The following is a 15,573-nucleotide window of genomic DNA, read 5'->3' as shown; positions in this document are numbered from 1 at the left end:
AAATAGTTTTAGGGAATTTTCTAAATTTTTAATGATGTTTTTTTAAACACCTGTAATAGGTCCTTACGAAACTGAAACAATTAAAAATATATACGTACTACTTTTAATTTAATAACTTTGACACTGACAGTCAGCTGACAGAATCAAAAACAAAAAACAGTGTCCCAGAAAATGTTTTAACAGCAAAATTTTTATGAAAATCGTCCAAACGAAGTTTCGTATGTTTATTTTATATGTATTCAATTTATGATTTGTATTTCTAAACTAGCTTCATTTCATTTTTGCATTTCCAGCACAACTTTGGGTCGTGTTTTAGGCTTCCGTTATTCTTTTTTGAAACATAAACTTGTAATTCGATGAGAATGCCGAGCGCAACAGTATTTAATTTTTGAATTAATGATAGGTTTATATTATAGAAATAATTATAACACATGGCGGTAAGCTTGTAAATTTTATAATAATTCTATGTTTTAAATATTTAGTGCGTTGTAATACTTAATTTATAAATTAATTTTTAGCAGTTAGATTTGCATGACACTTTCTTAAACGATGAAGACCACCTGCATATTACAAAACAAACAGGAACATTATCCAAAAGAAAAACTGATAAAGGTATTAATCACAAGCTATTTAACATTCAGTAATATCCTAATTCATTTGAAACGTATTTTTATTATAGAAGAGAAAATATCGCCAGAACATTTAGTTAAAGAGGATATGGCAGACAAAATTGCAACAATTCTTATGCACAACTATGATGGCAAATTGTATGGAGAAGATGATACATCTCAGCCAACTTCATGTACTGCACCAATTATACCTATTGAAGCTACACGTAAAAAAAAGAAAAGGAAGAGGTAACTTGGTCCCATTAATATTTATCTTATTGTCAACTATATATATATATATAATGATATACATATGTAAATCTTTAGAATAGTAGTGCTAACACAAGTCTCGGTTTGAAAGATCTCGCATTCAATTACTATCAAGACTATGTTTCTAATAATACTAATATTTGTATTATTCTTTTTTGTCAAATCATATATGTTTAAAACTAAAAACAAAATTAACTAATATTTTTATTATTTAGATCTCAGATATCAATATGCCTAACAAACTGTCGTTATGAGTCGATCCGTAAGGTGGCAAGTGCGTTTGGTATGAGAGAGGTCTCTGAAGAGGAGGCTTGGAACTTTTACTGGACTGATATGAGCGTGTCTGTGGAAAGAGCCAAGGAGATGAAGAGGTTCCAGAGGATAAATCACTTCCCCGGCATGCTTGAGATATGCAGGTGACTGTTACAACTTTTAATTAAATGTTATATTAATATGAATATATATAGATTTTGATGTCACACATTTTCTGTAGTAATTTTGGCTATCCTGCTATATTATTGAACACACTTTACTGAATCATTTTATTATAATTATTTTAATTTAAAAAAAAGTTCAGTCTCTAAACAGTCGGACTTCTGGTAAAGCGTGTTCTAAGAGACCTCTACAACAATCTGCCCAGCAGACTAAAATCATTATAAATACCAATAGAAGTGTTTTGTCCTGTATGATACGGCTATATGTGTTCAAGAATACTTCGTAGCACAGTTAGCACCTTTTCGCAGTATAAAAGTTTGAAATAATTGTTGTTCTACGTAAAAAAAAAATAAAAAAATTCAAAGTATCAGAATGACATATTTTTTCAATAAAATTGGTTCATTATAAATCTAGTTTTGATGTCACTGTAAATGTAAAGTGAGAAAATATTTTTATTTTCAGAAAGGATTTGTTGGCAAGAAACTTAAACAGAATGCAAAAAATATATCCTAAAGAGTATAACTTCTTTCCAAAGACCTGGTGCCTGCCTGCCGAGTGGGTTATCTTATTTGTTCATAATAATCTGCCATATAATATTTTAATCTTACGTAATCGATATCTCTCTTATATTATAAATGTGAAAGTTTTGTGAGGATCTAAAGATGTTTGGATGTTTAGGTTTTAAATATCAGAATAGCCAGTAGGCCATAATCGAGCCCAAGATTCCGTATAGTTTTCGTTGGAACACTGTTTTTGTTAAGAATAATAAACTGTATATATATATTCCTAAATTAAATCCGCAAGTCCTCGTGGACGAAGCTTGCAGGATCTAAAACAAAATCTATTTTTTTTTGTCTACACAGTTTTGGCGAGGCACTAAACTATAGTAAATCTAGAAAGAACAAGACGTTCATAATAAAGCCGGAGTGCGGGAGTCAGGGGCGAGGCATCTACCTCACGAAGTCACTTAAGGACATCAAGCCGACGGATAAATTAATTTGTCAGGTTTGTCATTTGTTTGTGTTTAAGGTTAAAGTTCACGCGTTACTCTTTGGCACGCAAATTTGAAAGCCTTTTTTAGTTTGTTTTTCTGAGCAAGTGATTTTTAATTTTAGTCTCGTAAATTGAAGACTACATGCTGCAAAGCGTAGCCTTATAGTACCTTATGTGAAAGTTTAATAGAACGGGTGTTAGTAATGTGTTATCATACGCATTCCTCACTGAACACTATAATTTTTTTTATTTTAATATAAAAGTAATTTATTAATATACATATCAGGTGTCAGTTTTATAGAAGCCATATTACGTTATTTTGTTACAATACCTACACACAGAAAGTTTGCAGTTTTTTCATACACATGATAATAACAAATAACTTTTTATACATATGAATGTATATTCTGTATAATTTAATACATTTATCCTATCTATATTCAACAGGTGTACTTATCAAAGCCGTACTTAGTGGACGGTTACAAGTTTGATATCAGAGTGTACACTCTCATAACGTCCTGCGACCCTCTACGGATATTCGTCTACAACGAGGGTCTTGTGAGGTATGTTTCCATTGCACAGACGTCATAAATTATGTGAACATTTTAATAAACCGATTCGTCCACTTATCCATTATAATCTCAATGCTATTGACACACGATACATTCGAGTGAAGCCGTGAGCAGAAGCTAGTGTTATTGTAATTGCAGATTCGCGACCAGCCGCTACGCGGATCCCAATGTGAACAACACTACGAACGTGTTCATGCATCTGACGAATTACGCCCTCAACAAACACAGTCGCACATATGTCTATGACTCGGAGGCTGGCAGCAAACGGTTCGTGTATATACATATTATATACATGAGCACACATGCATATATACGTCTAAAATCATCGTTCCATAAAATTCCTCCTTTGTTGTCTATAGTATATAATCCCAAAACGCAGAGTTCCTATTATTTGTCCCTTATATTTATCAGTCTTCCAAAAAAAAAAAAACATTAAATATCGTAATGCTGAATTTCCTTGAACACAAAATAGTTTGTCCAATCGGTAATATTTCCCCAAAAATACCAGCAAGATATCAACTTTGAACAAGATCCTGCTGTCGCAAGGAGTGGATTTGGACCGTCTGTGGCACTCCATCGACCAAGTTATAGTGAAGACTATTATATCAGCGTGGCCCATACTGAAACACAGCTACCACGCTTGCTTCCCCTCGCATGATATGGTTATGTTGTTACTTTGTTTGGCAATGTACTGTCTAGAGTAGTGTACACCAAAATGGTTGCCATTACACATGTGTGACTGAAATGTAGAATATATCTGACACTTTCTATATCTTGAATAGTTTTATGTTAACTTTCGTTTCTGTTATTTTCTTATAATGGTTTTATTACAGGTACATGCCTGCTTCGAAATATTGGGCTTCGACATTTTACTGGATCACAAGCTCCATCCTTTCATTCTAGAAGTAAGGATTCTTGTTTAGTCTTGTTTAAACTTTATTTAAAAATAACATTTACGCGTTTGCACGAAATTTATAATATCATAAAAAAATTAAATTCAAGTTAAGGCGGACGCGCTAATAATACAGCTAATACTAAACTAAGTATTGTTTTAGACTCGTTTTATTTTAATAGACACAGCGATTGTTGCTCCAGACAATAACGAAAACATCTATGTATTATAAAGTTAGGTGTGATATACATGAGGTATATAGCATCCCGTAATAATCGTGTCATGACTGCAGGTGAACCATTCGCCAAGCTTCCACACAGACACACAGTTGGATCGTGAAGTGAAAGAGGGACTGCTGACGGACACACTCACCATGCTGAATATATGGCAATGTGACAAGAAGAGAGTCCTGGAGGAAGATCGCAAGAGAATACGAGACAGACTGCTGCAGACAAACAAGTTGGAATTACTCTTATAACACAGACACGGACAAGTACATGCACACACACACACGAACCCGCAAGCATAGCACACACACGATCGCGGCTAAACCAGTTATAAGTTTTTGCTACGCAGGTATATATCCATATAATAATGATTGCAACAATGAAGCAATGTTGAACCAATATTTGAATTAAAGTTTCAATACAAAATGTTAAATGAAAAATTCATTTCCACGAGCATTTTCGAACCTGTATAGTGATGTCATGTTTCAGTTACTTTATAACTTTCTTGGCATTCTATGTTCTATATTTAAATAAATTCCATGTTTAAATTTCAGTCCTGTGTCTATCGGATCTTTATTGTGCAACGTTTGCAGTATACTTAATTGTAGTTTATCATCATAAATGAAAGTATTCACAGTTGTTCCGTAACAGGTTTGCGGAATACGCTCCGACAGAGGAAAAAGAGCCGGAGAAGAGTCCCTGGCAGACTCAGATACAGTGGGAAGAGACACATCTCGGTAACTTCCGGTAAGTACTTGTAACTTATATAAAGTATATTGATACTAGAAACTTTACGAGTTAACAAAAAAGACTAAGAGTTAACTAATGAGATGAGTAAGTAACATAAAATATATGGTATTTAACAAATAGTCAAAACAAAGGTTTATGTCAAAAAAATATAAACAGTTAATAAACTATTATGTGAATGTTATATGTGACCAAATAACATATAAATATTTTTCTATCACCCTAATGAATGACATCACAAATTTCGGCGATTACGAACTTAAAAATGCATAGTAAATTTTGGGGTAAAATTAAGCATAATAGAATGTCGAATCGAATGTCAAAAACTTAGTTGTGTTTAAATACGAATCTACCACATAACTAGCACTATTACCTACCATTAGTTTGCGTTACACTTCATACGAAGCGTTTCAAGTTTTTCATTCGCAAACCATTGCACGTCATGGTATCAATAGTAGTGTATGGATGTAAGTGTAACACTAGAAGATTAGGGCTAGAAGGTTATGTGCATAAATTGTATATGTAAACTTGTACTAAGGATACAGATATCACTCGTACTACATTCAATATGGCGTTTAGACGCGTGTATCCTGTGGGCGAGCAGTACGCCAGTCTGTTCCAACAGCCCTCGGGCTCATTATACACGGGCACGGCCTCCTCACGGGCGAGGGGAGATTGCGCACGGTTACAGAGAGAGGAATTCCAGGTGAGGAGTAGCGTACAGGGTTTCAGACGAGTAGAAGAAATTGAATGTTTAAGAAGGAAATAGAAGATTATGCTATAGATGAAGTAAATAAATACTGATAAGACAAAAAATAATAATTTCGACATACTATAAAAAAATCACAAAACAACGAAACTCAGAATTTTTTTCGCATACAAGACCTCGTTTTTAAACTTATTTTGAATCCTTTTTTTATGCTCTCTCGAAATATAGGGATGCAGTATTTTTTCCTTACATCATTGCGCTTAACACATATAATTTTAGTTCTTTGCAGTTTACATTATATTCATGACCACTCTAAATATAATGTGCCAAATTGGTTTACTCGTTAAGTTGTTGAAGTGCGAAAAAAACTTTTTTTACTTGAAAAAAGTCGTTTAATAAATCTTAATATACTCGACACCACAGATAATGTTAAGATCGTAACTAATACATATTCTTGACTCCAGCAAACGAAAGCAAAAGCAGAAGCTCTAAAGAAACCTTCGCAACCCAAGACCAAAGAAGACGATCAGAAACCTAAAGAAAAGAAAGAGAAGGAAAAGGAGGGAGAAGGTGGTAGTATGAGCATCAGCGTTACAACTGACAAGGGTAAGGTTAAAGTTAAGGAACAAAAGAAGAAGGAAGATAAGCCGAAAGTCGCTTCCAAACCGTCCTTGATGCAACAAACAGTGAGTTAACTGATTCTCCTACCAGGTCATGGTAAGTTTATTTACTTAAAACAGATTATTTAAAAAAAAAATTCACCAGGTTTCACCTACAGAGGAAAAAGAGAAGGAGCCGAAGCCGTCTTACGTGACGTGTTCGTATGAGCCGGACGCTATCGTTGAGAGAGAAGAAAGAGAAAGGCTCAATCTATTGGCTCAGAGGGACTTCCTCATACGCAGCTATGGGATGTTGGAACAGGTATTAGAACAGAAGTAACTTTGAAAAACCGTTCTATTTGGAAGTCTTAGATGTTAGGTTACTTATTCATTGTTGTCTAACGCTGAAGGCTTTGCTCGTGGCATTCGTAACAACGAACTTTGTGACACTCAACGTATGTACCTTTATGATAACCGATTGATATAAATATTCAATGAAGAATACTCTAAAATATAAGTGAAAACAGCACTCAAATCTGCTTAGACTTGTTTAAACCGCCAAAACTATCAGTAAATTATAATTTTATTATATATTGGGATAATTAATATATTTATGGGTATAACTTCTACCTAGCATTTCGATTGAATACAAATTTCAGCTGTCTTTTGGTCTGAAATCTATTATCTAAGTTTAATTTTAATATATATATTTTTATAGATATATTTGGTAATGAAAAAAATGGGTACCCTGCGACCGGAAGATGAAAGAAAATATGGAGTTTATGGACGTTTATCAGTCGTGTCTAATTCACCTAAGGTACGTATTATAATAAGATTAGTTCAATAATTCGTTTCTCCCAATATTTTTTGTCTATTAAAAAAAAAAGTAATAAGTTACATCACTTTGCCTTTTAACTTTCTTTGGCTAACACAATGTGTGTCATAAAATATACCTGTTGTTGTATATAAATAAGGATTTAATTAGTATCCTTAAAATTAATTGTAAGATTTGTTTAAACACTCTATGTATTGTGTTTGCCTGCAGAAAGTGTGAATGTATTAGATTCTGCAAATATCAAAAAGGAAAATTCATAAGAATATATAACACAAAGAAGCGTAGATAAAATTTTATGTACAGATCAAATTAAAGAAGCATCAGGACAAAGTACACATGGCAAGCAACAATAAGAGTGATGTGAATGACGGTTAGTATTGTTACTTAAATATTGATTTATTATTAAATTAAAAAAGAATTCGAAATGAAAAAAATATCAGTCTACCCTCTACCGACATGCTTAGAGATTTCATAATCCATTTTAAATGTGGGTAGTTTTAAATAGCTTGGAATATCTAATAAGAGAATTCCAGATAGTGAGATCTGAGACTTTTACGACTACAATATTTAAATAAAACTAAGATTTTCCGATTTATTGTCAAACTGCTCGTCACATCGTTTGTCCGCGATCACGGTTGCTGTTAAACAATCGAACCGTTTACAAAAATGTGCCTCATATAATAAGTTGCTTATTGCAATCCCACAAACAATAGATTCGTTTGAACATTTAAGGAATAATCAGATCCAAACAAACGGAAAAAAATATAAATAGTAATCATCTAGTTATTTCCCAAGTCTGATCATTCTGTCATCCTATACAAGGCTTAATATTTAATCTCTCCTAGATTTCCTAGTGGAGTGTCGCGACGCAGTGTGGAGCGAAAGGCCACAGTGATGTCACACTTCTATACATTTCTACGTAAAACCTTATTCTGTATGTTATTATATAATAACTTTCATCTTATTACATAATGTTTTACTATTGTGTTATAATGCTTATGATTATTATGAATTTCCCATTTTTTTTTCCGCAGATAAATAACCATCGTCGCTTTAAGATAATCGGGACATTGTGTTTTAGTGCCGTTGTTGTGTGCATGAAAAAAAAATTAACTTGTAGCTGAATAGTTGAGATCCTGTTTTCTCTTATGAGCACATATTTACCAGATTTAATCAACTTTACAAAATTTTGGTATAAATGATAACTCTATAAGAATATACTTATACTAATAATTTGATTGATTTTTCAATTTTATATAGATTTAATTGTTTTCGATTATGTTCCTTTATATTATTTTTCAGAAGTTAATTTTCTTTTTACAAACCAATTGATGGTTGAAATAAAACAAGTTAGATAATTATCAAATATATATTTCATACTCGTCTTAAAATCAAATTGTCAGTAGGATGCGTCAAGACCAGCTTCATAATATCATAGTTGTAAAATAGTAATTTGACATCCTCCTAATAACCCTTTATTATAATCATTGCACTTAACAATGTCATTTAATTATTTCAGTACTCAACACACCCTGTATAATACAAAGTTTATCGTCAATAGTTTAGTTTGATTACTCAGTAAAATGTTCTTTGTACTTATCATACTGATCAGGAAACATTAAACTATCGGCTCAAATTTCGTATTCTGGCAGGGTTCTCAGTAAATGTGTTTTGCCATTAGACATTAAAACTGAAGTCTCTTAGCGAGGGAGCCCCCGTCTATGTTGTCTAGTAACTTCCTTTTTAGAGACGGTTTCTCCACTTCAATTTTAGTAACATTCGAAGGCATCGGTAATTTGGGTCCAAATGATGGAGCTGGTTTGTTACTGTAAAATATAGAATATAATTAATGGTAACCGCTTGTTTACTTGTTTCTCTGAAACTTACTTATGATATCGGATATAATTTTTTCTAGCCAAGTTTGTATTTGACAAACATATTTATTACTATGATATTATTTACAACTATGAGAAGTGATGACGTGATAGCCAAAAAATTTACTATAATGCTATATTAATATCATAAATAAAAAATTAAACAGCCAAAAGCCGGGTATAACTTTAGATCATATCTTGCATTAAAGTAATTTGGCTCTATCACTAGACAAAACAGTGTCGTATAGAAATTTGCTAAACAAAGGCAATTTAAGATAACTATTTGAAGTATTTGGCGGATGTTTATACCTGAAGTAGGGCATCATTAGCGCCTGCGTGCAGTCACAACGTCGCGGTGGATACAGCGCTAGAAGGCTCTCCAGTAATTGTATCAGGTCGTCAGCGGCTGCGCTGAAGATATGACGCAGCTGTTGAGCCGGGAACTGCTTGTATTGCACGTAGTCCGTTAGAGTTTTCATGCCCTGTAATAACATTGCAAAAAGGTGTTCAATTTAGTTTTTAAATCTGAATTGAATAATAATTATGTACATCGATCAAAAAACAAATATATAAAAGGAAATTGTAAAAAATATATGCAATCATAAGTTTTAAGACCGAACTGCATATTAAGTAAGTGTACTTAATTAAATTAAAAAAATATATCATTCAGATACTATAATTGTATCAACACAATAAAATCATTCAGATATTATTGCTTGTCTATGGACATTTTAGTATCTGGACTCTTTACTTAAAACAGTAAAATACTGATGAATGTTATACATAAAACAAAGCCAGGGGCTTATCGGATTGAGTATTGGCCTAGGTTGCTTTGGTCATTAAGTAATATTTTAATGGCTTGAGATAGAGACAAAGTTATTAAAGCTTATTTTATAAAGATTTTTAATTCTTTTATTTTTTTAATAAAATTGGTATCTTATAATAATATTTAGATAATGTTATATGATGTAGTTGCATATGTAGATTAAGGATGGCTAAATCTTATAAACATAGTTAAGGTAGGCCAGAAGCTAAAAATTGGAAGCAACATGATTACATGAAATTTAAGGACCCAACCCAACAAAACGGTGTGTTGTCCTTTCCCAAAACAATTTGTAATTAGACACATAATATGACCTCTCAAGAAGAGAAAAACCCATTAAAATAATTGAGAATGTGGTTCTATTTTTATAATGAGAACATAATTTTATCAAATTTATATTACCGGCCAAATTTCCTCAGTAGGAGTACCAAACACTTGAAATATGCGTGATAATTGATCTAAGTCTGACTCTCCAGGAAGGAAGGGAACTCTGAGTAGTAATTCAGCTAAAATACATCCCACCGCCCACATATCAACACCAGTTCCATACTGCCTCGCGCCAAATAGAAGTTCTGGAGATCTGTAATAGTAAATGGCAATTATTAAATATTTAATATTATAAATTAATTAATTTTAAATTTAATATAAAACTGTTGATTTTATCATCCATGCTAATAAATAAAATTGCAGTGTCTGTAGTTTAAAACAGCTTTTCACTAAATGTCCATTACCATTATAGTAATATGAAAAGTATATATTTAAAATTTCTTTAACGGCTGAACTGATTTTGATGAGAGTTTCAAATGCAGGTATGTTATGGATATAAGGAGTAATTTTGTTATACTATTACTCCTTCATTAAAGACTGGTTTTCAAAATTAACTCTATATTGAATAGAGCTTTGACACCAGGTCAGGATCTGAAGGATGGGTATTTAAAAAATTAAATTATGTTAAAAGAATGAGGCATTTGTCAAATGAGGTTTATCATATGGGCAAACCCACATACAACATCTAATAAGTGATATTACCTGTACCACCTTGTGACCACTTGGTGTGTATTTATTCTGCTAGGTGATCCAAATGCTTTAGCTAAACCAAAATCACCTATCTTTAATATACCTTCTCTATTAATTAGCAAATTATTTGGTTTGAGATCTCTGTGCAGTATCCAATTCTGATGTAAATATTCCAGACCTGCGAAAACATTTAAAAATGTGTTTTAATTTGATAATAAAAACTTAAAAATACAGATCAATAAAGCCAAACTGAATTTGCTTATCTAAACAATTTATAAAAAAAAATAATATAATAATAAAGACTCAAATTACTTAATTTTTATAAGAGGAAGACCAAATTATTTATGATGATAGATTGCATGGTTAAGGTAGTATATTATTGTGTCACTGTATAAAGTCCAACAGTAAGAAATATTAATAAAAAAATTTAAGCACTAAAATGCTTTTAATGACATTGGCAGAATATACTTTGCATGTCTTTGCATGGATGATGGCCATATTTAGAAAAACTAACCAAGGTGATTTTAGCAATTATCAGATATATGTTAAAGTATCATTAAAATATATGAAACAATAATTTTATATATAAAAACCAACCTTTCAAAGTCATTATCATATAAGATTTGACATTTGCAGGTGTAAGTACAATACTACTGTCCTTAATAACTATTTCCAAATCAGTATCCATAAAGTCAAACACCAATGAAACATTAGATTTCTGTCCAAATACATCTGAAATGTAAATAATACTTCAAAATACACAAACTACTAAGTAGTATAAACAAAATTAAATTTCTATAAACACAAAACAAATTACCAAGAAGTCCGATGAGGTTAATATGCTGTAGTTCTTGTAAAAGTTTGATTTCCCTGAGAGCAGTACGATTAATTCCATCCTGGGCTTCTAAACGAGAGCCAATCTTAATTTTCTTGACAGCCACGATTTTATCAGTTTTCACATCGCGAGCTTTATACACAGTAGCAAACTGTAATAACAGTAAAATATTATAAAATTGTAAACCATTCCATATCTTGTCTTATCAACTATTGAGGTTAAAAAAAAATTTTAAAGTATACTATAATATACTCAGAATTAAACTATGGTAAATAATAAGAAACAGTATAAAATACCTGTCCTTCGCCCAAAAAGTCTATTTTTTCATAACGTAATATTGGCTCTTCCATGGTGGCTTATCAGTATTAAAAATGTCTGTTTATTTATTTTAATATTTAAGAAACATGTCACAATAACACCATTTGTCCACTTATTATGTGATTTCATTTAACATTGTACCACTATCTTTTAAAATTTATCATTAGACCAGAAGCGAGGTACTGTAGTTGCAACTAGCATTACAAATTTAAAAATTTGACGTTTATACTGAACTGTTAATGAAAAGTCAACGTTGACTTTCAAAAAATACATCTAGTAACGTTCGAAAAAAGCTATTACTGCTTTCTTAAATAAAAATAAACTTTATGAATACTTTAAATTTGTATCGAATTAAAACTAAATTATTATTTTTCAACTTAAATAAAGAAACTTAGTATATTCAATTAGGCTGGTTTTTGTTATATGTATTTTATTAGTTTTTGTGTCATCTGTTACAAACGTCAGAAAACTTGACTTGTTTTGGCACTGATGATTTGTCCTGTTATTTGTTTATTTAGAATTAATATTGCTTATATCAAATACAGTATGTAAGATATGGTCATCAAACTGACTTTGTATTATGTAGTTCTTTAAGCTTTACAGTAACTATAAATCACGCAGCTCAAAGATGAATTCCAGTAATAGCAACAACGAAAATGTCTATTACGAAGACATTCCCCCTGGAACTCTTAATGAAGAAGATTTCTTTTGTACAGAAAAGATTGTACCCAGGAAAATTAAACCACAAAATATTGTTATGAGATTAATGGACAGAGAAATTTACGGATCTCGCAAACCGGGTTCTCATTTTCATGTCGTCAGAGAATTTTATCAAAATGTTTTTCCTAACTTGACTATTGTCAATGTGGAGAAACCCCCGTGTTTTTTGAGAAAATTTAGTCCAGACGGAAAGCATTTTATTGCTTTCTCTGCTGATCAGACATCCTTGGAGGTAAATAAATTATTATCATCAGCTATGTCTGGTTGCCAATATGCTGTAATTTACTTTGAAATAAAATTAATATAAACATTTCTTTTCTTATTATCCTAAATACTTTATTTCAGATATATGAATACAGAGGAGCCTCTGCCGCAGGAGACCTAGTGGCTGGATATCCTTCAGATTTACTTAATGCTGATGCTGATGCACACCATAGAATAAGAACACATATATTTTACAGATTCTTTAAGGTATAAACTGACAAGTTTTTATTATAACTTATTTGATAAAAGAAGACTGATAAAATTTATAGGTTTAAATTCGTGACTTGGAAGGACATTAAAATTTTTATATTCTCAGATATGACCGTTTTTAATAAAGGCTGTATTGATCTGAAGCATCTTTAAAGGAAAGCTAATGCCCTTATTGTTTTGCAGAATTAATAAGAAAATGATCTGTTAATTGCCAACAAGGAATTATTAGACATATTTCTTTGCATGTCTATCTTTTGCCCCATGTATCTTTTGATATGATACTGGTATATAATTAATTACAATAGTAAAGCTCTCATATTGAACCATATTATTAAGATTATTTCTTATATGAATGGTATCTCTGAGTGTATACTACTTACAATATTATTTAAAAAACACAACCTCTTTAAATTAGCTTATTTTAATAATCCCTAGCTGGCTGACAATGAAATTGTACTGCCATTGACGTCTTTAATTTTTTATCATTTGTTTATTGTTATTAAGATTATTGTGAATGTTAAAAATACATAAATGTGTATTAAACTTATTTTTAACAAATTTTCAGCCTAAATTTACTGTAAATGTTTGCCAACAAAGGCTACCCTCCAGATCTGAACGTAACTCCGGCCAGCATCCTTTTATGGATCAGCAACTCAACAGGGAATGCAGTCTTTTTACAGAGGATGGGAGATATGTTATAGTTGGTTCAGCGGCACACATCCCTGATGATCTAAGACCTCATTTCTATCACATACACAGTAACAATGAAGCAGTGACACCAACTATTAGGTAAATAACTTGAAAAACTTCAAAAATGCTTTTAAAGATTTCTTAATTAGTAAACATGATATTATAAGATTGTAAAATATTTATTGGAGTAAAACTTTTTGCTGAACTATTGATTGGTAGAGACAATAGTGCTAGGATAAGTCAGTACTTATATCAGTATATATATAATTATGCATGGTGTTAGTAGAGAGTTACATTTTGTTTATTATAGTCTAGCACCCGAGATGTGCTTACTACTGGTTTTTTTTAATAGCCAGTTAAGTTTACACTAAAGAAGTTTTACTTCACTTGTTTTAAAACAAACTTGTTTTTTTACAATATTTATTGATTTTTTTCTTAACTTAATGCTTTTTAGATCCGCCCTAGAAGACTACTCTCTGCATTTGGTAGATTTACATCATGGGAAGCTTTGCGATACAAAACACTTCAGAACTGACAAAATATACCTGTCTCATAATCAAGGAATTTATTTATATAAAGAAGTATTAGCTGTACTCTCTGTGCAGCATCAAATGATACACTTGTTCCAGATTGTTGAGGGTATGTTGATAGAAATACGAAAAATTGGTAGATTCTGCTACGATGATGATCCCTTCATTGTCAGCTCAGTGTTTGCGCCAATAACAAATGAAAGGCCCTTCCATGAAGAGACAATTAACAGTTTGAAGCATAGACTACTTGTGTTCCTATTTAAAAGAGCTAAATCTATAAGTGACAATACAAAGGATCCATTGGAATTGAGGAAATTTTATAAATATTTTGACATGTTTAAAAGTTTGAGGATGTGGAAGATGCAGCTACTGGATGAAGATCACCTGTTCATTAAGTACGCAAGCGAAGAGGTTGTTACGTTAAGAGTGGCTGAACCGAATAGCCAGTCATCGTTCTTTGTGATATATAACATAAGCGAAAGTAAAATATTGGAAGTATACGAAAATACATCTGAAGGTCTGCTGAAGCTGTTTGAGAACTATTGCGATTGCTTCAGAAACGCGAGACTGTGTGCCGATTCACAGTTTACGTGCTCGCCATCGAATAATTTGTACGCGAGGTTGACTCAGCAACGTTTCAAACAAACTATTGTTCGAGCCATCTATGGTGGCAGAACTGAAGCAACTAAAAGGATACTAGCTCAGTTACCGATCAGTGCACAGTCGTATAGTGGATCGCCATATCTAGATCTTGGACTTTTTAGTTATGACGATAAATGGGTATCAGTTATGGAACGCCCAAAAGCCTACGGCGAATATCCAATACGGTAAATGCTAACATATTTTTCTATTTCAAAATACTTTTTGTCTGTAAATGTTGATCTTAAAAAATCTCTAGTTGTATTCAGAATATTATTTATATTTTATGGCAACATCGACGGTATACCCTTTTTTACTAAATAAATAATTTCATTATGAGTACTAATTTTAGTAGCATAAATTTTGTGCATAATTTCGTATAAAAAATACCCTACCTACTTCTTTGGCACACACAAAAAATATATTTAAATGGTAAATTTATTCCAGTTTCTACGCCCGTGACTCAGGTTTGCTTAAGTTCAAGATATATGCTGGTGTGTTGGGTCAGTCGGTGCCGGCCAGTGCTCGCCGCCTCGTCGCCTTCACCTTCCACCCAACGGACCCGTTCGCTATCAGTGTTCAGAGAACTAATTCCGAGTATATTGTCAATTTTCATATCAGGAACGCGGTGTTCAGCTGATGAATGTGCTTTATTGTTTTATATGTATGTATATTATGTGGATGCTTTTAAATGTATAGGGTTTTTAATAGAGATATTAAAGTGTAATTTTATAAAATTATATTTTATTTTATTTCCCTGATATAT

At 32.0% G+C, this 15,573-nt stretch overlaps 3 protein-coding genes across 6 annotated transcripts; 2 read left to right on the top strand and 1 right to left on the bottom strand.

The window, feature by feature from the left end:
• Nucleotides 1–132: 132 nt before the first annotated feature.
• On the top strand, nucleotides 133–9,662 carry LOC116767981 (tubulin polyglutamylase TTLL13-like). 4 transcript variants are annotated; one of them, XM_061523456.1, is made up of 20 exons: nucleotides 133–218; nucleotides 294–437; nucleotides 519–612; nucleotides 680–857; nucleotides 1,094–1,294; nucleotides 1,776–1,868; nucleotides 2,177–2,318; nucleotides 2,754–2,869; nucleotides 3,017–3,145; nucleotides 3,387–3,540; nucleotides 3,712–3,783; nucleotides 4,063–4,229; nucleotides 4,649–4,744; nucleotides 5,324–5,450; nucleotides 5,918–6,139; nucleotides 6,219–6,374; nucleotides 6,771–6,869; nucleotides 7,191–7,257; nucleotides 7,733–7,821; nucleotides 7,922–9,662. In XM_061523456.1, the coding sequence occupies exons 2-19, from the start codon at nucleotides 432–434 to the stop codon at nucleotides 7,780–7,782; spliced, it is 2,169 nt and encodes a 722-aa protein (XP_061379440.1). In that variant the 5' UTR covers nucleotides 133–218; nucleotides 294–431; the 3' UTR covers nucleotides 7,783–7,821; nucleotides 7,922–9,662. The 4 variants fall into 4 exon arrangements, 3 of the variants coding, with proteins under 3 accessions (XP_061379440.1, XP_061379441.1, XP_061379439.1); XM_061523457.1 differs by having other exon boundaries at nucleotides 141–213; nucleotides 522–612; XM_061523455.1 differs by having other exon boundaries at nucleotides 141–213.
• LOC116767982 (cyclin-dependent kinase 7) lies at nucleotides 8,243–11,980 on the bottom strand. The gene is made up of 7 exons (XM_032658588.2): nucleotides 11,733–11,980; nucleotides 11,419–11,587; nucleotides 11,199–11,333; nucleotides 10,614–10,779; nucleotides 9,987–10,164; nucleotides 9,071–9,243; nucleotides 8,243–8,713 (listed from the first exon to the last, which is right to left on the bottom strand). Exons 1-7 carry the CDS (start codon nucleotides 11,784–11,786, stop codon nucleotides 8,572–8,574), a joined length of 1,017 nt encoding a protein of 338 aa, XP_032514479.1. The 5' UTR covers nucleotides 11,787–11,980; the 3' UTR covers nucleotides 8,243–8,571.
• Nucleotides 11,981–12,203: 223 nt separating this feature from the next.
• On the top strand, nucleotides 12,204–15,544 carry LOC116768077 (DET1 homolog). Its single transcript, XM_032658707.2, has 5 exons — nucleotides 12,204–12,706; nucleotides 12,820–12,945; nucleotides 13,514–13,737; nucleotides 14,093–14,995; nucleotides 15,255–15,544. The coding sequence occupies exons 1-5, from the start codon at nucleotides 12,383–12,385 to the stop codon at nucleotides 15,445–15,447; spliced, it is 1,770 nt and encodes a 589-aa protein (XP_032514598.2). The 5' UTR covers nucleotides 12,204–12,382; the 3' UTR covers nucleotides 15,448–15,544.
• Nucleotides 15,545–15,573: the final 29 nt, after the last annotated feature.

This window comes from Danaus plexippus, chromosome 19, assembly GCF_018135715.1.
Source record: "Danaus plexippus chromosome 19, MEX_DaPlex, whole genome shotgun sequence".
NCBI classification, from domain to species: domain Eukaryota; kingdom Metazoa; phylum Arthropoda; class Insecta; order Lepidoptera; family Nymphalidae; genus Danaus; species Danaus plexippus.
The sequence above is the reverse complement of the archived record's forward strand: the minus strand, read 5'-3'. Positions and strand labels throughout refer to the sequence as shown.